The sequence below is a fragment of the Trachymyrmex septentrionalis genome, unplaced genomic scaffold (genome assembly GCF_001594115.1).
Source record: "Trachymyrmex septentrionalis isolate Tsep2-gDNA-1 unplaced genomic scaffold, Tsep1.0 scaffold114, whole genome shotgun sequence".
NCBI classification, from domain to species: Eukaryota; Metazoa; Arthropoda; class Insecta; order Hymenoptera; family Formicidae; genus Trachymyrmex; species Trachymyrmex septentrionalis.
In genome coordinates, this window is record NW_017304269.1 from 957,685 (window position 1) to 964,394 (window position 6,710).

Sequence of the window (6,710 nt, forward strand, 5' to 3'; positions counted from 1 at the left end):
ACCAAGTTTAAGTGCATCTCTAGCCTTTAAGCCAGAGTTAGAAAGTAACTCGTTGCTTGTAACAAAATTACAGTGAAGATTACTTTTTTTATAGTAACTATAACTTAACTTCCTTCTTTTCTTTCCATCTATAACTTAACTTCACTTAGTTAAATTTTTTTCATAATTAGAAACTAATCTAATAGTTGTTTATGTATTGTATTTCAAACTTATTCGTCAACATACGAGTATGGGCTGACAAAAATGAAATGCTAAATGTGAACAATTAGTGATCATATTTCTTGTTATTGAAATTTATCTTTATCCTTGTAATCATCGTATTCTGCAGATATATCTGTACAGAGAATTAAGTTAAAAGCCTTTTATATGATCACTTATTATTATTATATTATATATTGAATATTGATCTTATAATTTTGAGATTTCAAGTATTATTTTATTATAAATATATCATATTATATGTATAATTGAATTTTATTAATACTAATAATTTAATAATAGAAATACATAAAATTCTTATATATCTAAAATAGCAATGCAAAAAAATTACAAAAAAATTAACAAAAAAGTAACTGAAAAGTAGCGACTTGTTACTTTTTAAATGTTATTTATAATTGTAACATGTTACTTTTCAGAATCGATAACTTGTAACACAGTAACTAGTTACTTTTGGAAATAAAAAACTGTAACTAGTTACTTTTACAAAGTAGCTTTCTCAATCCTGCCTTAAGCTTAATTGCAACGCTAGGTACTAATTGCAACGCTTGTCCTTGTCTTCGTAGTTAGAGTGAAAAATGTAAAAGGGATCAGAGAAATCTAGAAGGAGAAATCAGAATTAATCAAGGCCGTTCTTGTTAGATCTAACGACATTATCCTGATGAAGCTTACCGCAGTTGATATGTAGGACAGTGATCTCTTTAGTCAGCGTAGCCAGGCCTGACTGATCAGAGAGAGCCGACCGAAGTTAGTCTCCACGATAACCGTTGGTGCAACCGATCCCGTGTCCGTCCACGACCACGTGTCTGTCTAATGCTATCTTGCACTTGTGCTGTCTGTCACGTCGTCCACGTGCACCGCGAAACGCTCGCGAGCAGGAAGTGGGTGTATTAATTAACCACGTTGTTATATCGGCATATAACGCCCACTCAGTTCCCGTGGTGGTGCAAGTCGTCCTCGTCGACGATGGCGGCGGCGACGGCGCCCTCCTCCATGGCCGCGGCAGCCGGCCCAGCATCCGCCGGCGCCGCTTCCGGTACCCAGGGCGGCCAGGGCGTCGTACTATGTCCACGTACGCTGTCGCAGGTGCGACGGACACGACTACGCCGGGCCCTCACCGAAGCGACCGCCGAGACCGTCAACTACGTCAAGACGGTGGGAGATGACGATTTTTCGCTATCAAGCCCTATTATTAGGGCGCGTATACTGGGTGTTCCAGATCTTAACGCCCCCCTCCCCCCGCCCCCCTCGCCGCTTCTCGGTCCTTGAATTTTAACGTTTCGGATAAATGAGACCCTGTTGTTTCAAATTTGCGCATTAATTAATAAAAGTTTCCTCATGCCCCACATTTATAAACGCTCGTGATAAAAGCGTCATCGTCGTTCCGTTTAACTGCTCCCCTTCAATTGTTAATTTGAATGTACGTGTATAATGAGTCGCGTTTGTGAGGGAAACACGCGATTTCTGGGATACCCTGTATGCGAATTTGCCTTGCATAACGTATGCACATGCACGCACAACGTGACTGTACTTGGCGATGATATTAGCGGGAAACATTCGAAGACAAGAATGTTTGACACACCCCGTGTAGACGTATTAAATAACGACATCTAGTAGAAATGGTCAATGCTATGCTTCTGCGCGAGCTTCCCTTTTACGATCTTTTCACGCCGGACGCCATAATTTCATTTACGTGCACGTAAAATGTGACGAGAACTGCCACGGACAATTCGCAGCATATGAAAGGATAAAAATGTATGAATGCCATAAACAAAATTTTTGAAAGACAATTGTCCTTCAATCCGTGCAGTCGTATATGTATTGTTAGTGATCGAGCATGTGTTAATTTGTTAAATCAATGTTTTTCTTTTTTATTAACATTTCCGCACTTGAGTTATTTTCGCACTGAAGGAACTTCTCACAAATATATCACACACATCTGAATCACCAATTTAATTCTTCTTGAAATACGTTATTAAAAATTTTTTATATTTAAGAGACAATATTTTTTTATACTGGATCTTAAATGTAAAATTTATAATTTTAGATTCAAAGAATAGAACTGCACCACAAAATTTAACAGGCAGGTATTTTTGATATATTAGATTTTTGAAAAACCTAAATACAGTTGTCAAATATACAAAAATTATAAAAGTTTTGTTTAAAACATTTTTTATATATATAATATATTTCAGCGTTTTATTAATAATCAATTTGAACCAATTATTGCATTAGATTAAAGCATTAGATTTGAAGGATTATTTCACCCTTTAAGTCTCAAATTAGGCCAATATTAATAAAATACGTATCTCTTAAATTTTTTGTAACAACATATATCAAGAAGAATCGGATCTGTTCCAGACAGTTGTAACAGGTTCCTTGTGAGAGAAAAATGTATGATATTTATGACTATAATCGCTTGGTAAAATAATAATGATTAGAAACTCCATTTTTATAGACATTACTATAATGTTCTATGCTAAAAATATATAGTAAATCCGATTGTAATTTATGTTTAAAAATTTTATTTTGATAATCATTACTATTGTAATGTTTTATAGATATATAATAAAAATTTGCACCAACTCATTTTTACGCAAACTATACTTTTTTAGTATAAAATATAATAAAATATTATAGCAGTAATATAATTATAAAGCTAGATCTCCTAACTATAATTATTTTATCCTAATTATAGTCATAAATAGGCTTTTCTTTCGGTGCGATATTCGAGAAATTTTAATACGACCGTTTAAACGATTCTTATTAAAATAATCCTGCCATAAAAAGCATTTTGTACATATAATCCGTTTGATATTACATTTATTTAATTACAAGTTACTTATAATTTTATTTGAAAACATCTGTTTCTGAAACTAATCTCCATCTGAAAATACATTATACTGAAAGTACGTAACGTGTAGTAAATAGTAAAAGTATAATATTATTATACTTAAACAGCAGAAATGTATCTTTAAATATTCCAGCGTGCGGAAGCTTACAGAGACGCATAAAAATGCAAAGGCCGTGTAAAAATGAAGGCGCGTCTGCAATAAAATTTCCAGAGTTCTCACAAGCTCGGTTCGCGTTAAGGAAAATACATCTGGCAAATATTGATCGTAACAATCTGCCCTTTACGTCGCTGCACTTCTCGCGTAGGGGACGCATTCCCGTAGTAAACGGCGAAACGGACGCGAGACGGAAAATAAAATAAAATCTCCTCCCTTGTGCATATATACGAGCGAACGCCCCCGTATGTATGCGGTCGGTCGCGGAAATCTCGTCTCTTCGCGCGAGAGACTTTTGGTAACACAGTTTTGGTAGCCAAGAACGCGAGTTGTCGGAAAAGATTGCTCGACCGAGCGTCACGCAAAAAACTTTCACGAGTTCCATTTCGCGAGATGCATACAAAATCCCCTCCAGCTCTTTTCTTTCGCAGACGCCGACAGACTTTCTTTAATATTGTGAGAATTTTAAAGTTATCGGATGCAACGAACTCGACGTATATATTTCGAAATATCGGAAGACAAAGTAATACGGCATATTGTAATTTGTATTATAAAAAATTGCTTTAAACGGAAAATTTTTTACAAAACTGCAGCAAAATCTTTTTAATTTGATGTACTTTTCTCAATTTACTTTTGCTCAAATTTTATTCATAATATTATTGCGTTACTTGTGGTATGAAAATATTTAAGTAATAACGATAATTTTTTATTATCGCGCGAATTTTTGTATTTCGATAAAGTTAAACGATACAGCTCTTAACGCGCAGTGGAACGTAAAAAAATGGCGCCAACACTGAATTTGGGATCGGATCCAACAATCCAACAATGTTAAATTCCCGAACACCGCGCTCGTCGATTGTTATATCTAACTCCAAATACGTACGTAGCTTTTTGATTTTTATCTGCGGATTATATAAAAACGCTTTCCAATATCTGACCTAGCGTAGTCACCGTAAATATTTCAACGCCAACTTTCCGCGCGCGTGAGTAACATTTCACGAAATCGTTTCTACCTCGGTCAAAAATATATAAAGAAAATCGGGAGATTTATTAGGCTATATTTTTAAATTCCACGCACGTTGATTTTCTAATGGAATCCCCTAGCATAATCTGTTTCAATTTTCTTTTTCAATTAGGTTGATAACATTTGATTCAATTTACACATTTGCTCTTTCACACTATGTTCTCTCGAATTTTAACATTCTCGATCACTAGCTTTGGCATAAGGATAGAATACAAATTATAGATCAAAATTATGTTTATTTATTTAAATTACGAATAAAAATTATGATTTTACAGATCCTCACGTTACAATGTACTTTACTTTTTAATTAATGAATTAGAAAATTATAAAGATTGTAAGTATAACACAATAAGTTATTAGTAATAAATCAGAAATCAGAAGCTAGAAATTGATCAATTATACTCAATTATTCTTTTTACATTTGACTATGATTCGTCAATTTTTAGCTTCTGACTTCGAATTTATTACTAATGGCTTATTGCAAAATGACTATTATATTTTCAATATTGTTTATAATATTGTTAAATTGTAATATGTTAACAATGTATATACGTTGTCAAATTATAGCTACATCGCACGAAGGTAATGTTCAGTATGTTATATAGGCAACAGTATGTTGCTTACGACGTATGCGAGTGCCGTGTACCGGAAACAGAGTCAGCAAGCATGAGCGGACTCACAGAGTTTCGTGTTTCGGCGAACTTTCGAGGGAATGCTTGCCGAATGAAAATGGCGTGTGCTTCCGTTCTGGACGCGGAACGCACGATTTCCGCCGGATGTTCCGCAGACATCTGCCACTCCTATGATTTACCTCGAACGATCATCGTTCAAACGCCGCTCAATACGCGTTCCACTCTGTGTACATGCAAGATATGTTTCTCACCCATATAGTTAATGTCAGCAAATTGTACAGAACGATCCAGAAGTACCGCGAAAATTTCCAGTGTATATCAAGGCCGAAAAATAAATATAAAAGTATCTACGTACTGAAAGAAAAGTTCTTTGTATTTGTGACTAATTGCATGTCATAATTATTACTGCTATGATACACTAGGCAACAAAATTAACGCAACACCTGTTTCACTCTGCAAAAATAGGCAAATTTCAAGATACAATACCTTCGTCAAAAATTGTCGTATCGGGATGTTTAAAATAGCATTTTATAGGTAGAAATCAAAAGGGCATTTTGCTTCAACGTTGAATAACTCGATGAAAAAGAATCGTATGAAGCTTTGTAAAAAAGTAAATTTAAGGTAAAAATTCGCCCTTTCGAATGATGTAAATCGCATTTGTATACAATTTTTAATCCACTCCGTGGAACTCCGCAAATTTCGTAAAAAATTTTGAGGTCTGATATATTATATCTTCATTTATGTTTGTGTAATTTCATAAAATCTCCACGAGATCGTTTTTTAAGTAGCGATCCGAAAAGTAGAGGTTTTTACCTGTAAAATGCTTTTTTAAACATCCCGACACGACAATTTTTGACGAAGTTATTGTATCTTGAAATTTGCCTATTTTCGCAGAGTGAAACAGGTGTTGTATTAATTTTGTTGCCCAGTGTATTAGTAACAATAACTGTGTATATAGTTCTATCGAATGTATACAGTTGGCCATAAAAGTGGTTTCAATTACTGTAATTTAATTATAATTATAGTCATTTTTTATTGTCAATTGTATGTGTCATTACTAAAATTATAACAATAATAATCGCAATTATGATAATCTGTAATTACCATCACAAATACCAAAGATTTTTCTCTCAGTGCATCTAGCGTTTATTATTTAAAAGTCTCAAAATTCCCGGATCTGAAAATTCTAGATATCACATAAAACGTTTTCGATTTGGATAATCTTGAAGGTCTTATATTCTTGCATTCGTAAAAGAACCTTTTCAAAGAGCCTGCATTTCTACATTTCCAATATTTTTAACGTTCAGACGCATCATATTAAATTCTCGGATTCTACAAATCTAAACGAAAGAATTTCTACGGTTCCACGGTTACCAAGTCCTTCGGATTCTGCGTCTTTAGTGCCGCGTCGAGACGGCGAACGTATTTGCATTTTCGGACGGTCAGATCTCAGAGAGTCGGCAATTCTTTTCTGTTGGACTCCTAAGTTCTGATATCCGGAGATTTCAGGATTTTCGAGATCCTCGTGCGAGTGTCTCGCATCTCGGCCACTTGCCAGACGGCCGAGCGCTTCCGGTGAGATGGTACTTCCGGATCGTCCAGTACAGCATGTTTTCGCACGCCTCATCGCCCAGTACTATCAGCAGAAGTTAGTTCTGTTCCCTTTCCACCAACCCTCACCTGCATTCTCAAACGGCCACATATGTAACGTATATGAAAAAAGCAGAGCGCTGACTGATGGAATACCATCACAACTGCTTGGTATGTTCTTTATTTCGCTCTTTCATACATCCGTACAACCGCGATTAGTTGTACGGATAATAATGATAA

At 35.2% G+C, this 6,710-nt stretch overlaps 1 protein-coding gene across 1 annotated transcript in view; it reads left to right on the forward strand.

Annotated features, from left to right (window-relative positions):
- LOC108753759 (small conductance calcium-activated potassium channel protein) overlaps window positions 1-6,710 on the forward strand; it is a 200,423-nt gene that overhangs the window by 88,012 nt on the left and 105,701 nt on the right. The window contains exon 4 of the mRNA XM_018495640.1: window positions 1,150-1,371. Coding sequence (XP_018351142.1) covers window positions 1,150-1,371 — 222 coding nt within the window. The remainder of the gene's footprint in view (window positions 1-1,149; window positions 1,372-6,710) is intronic.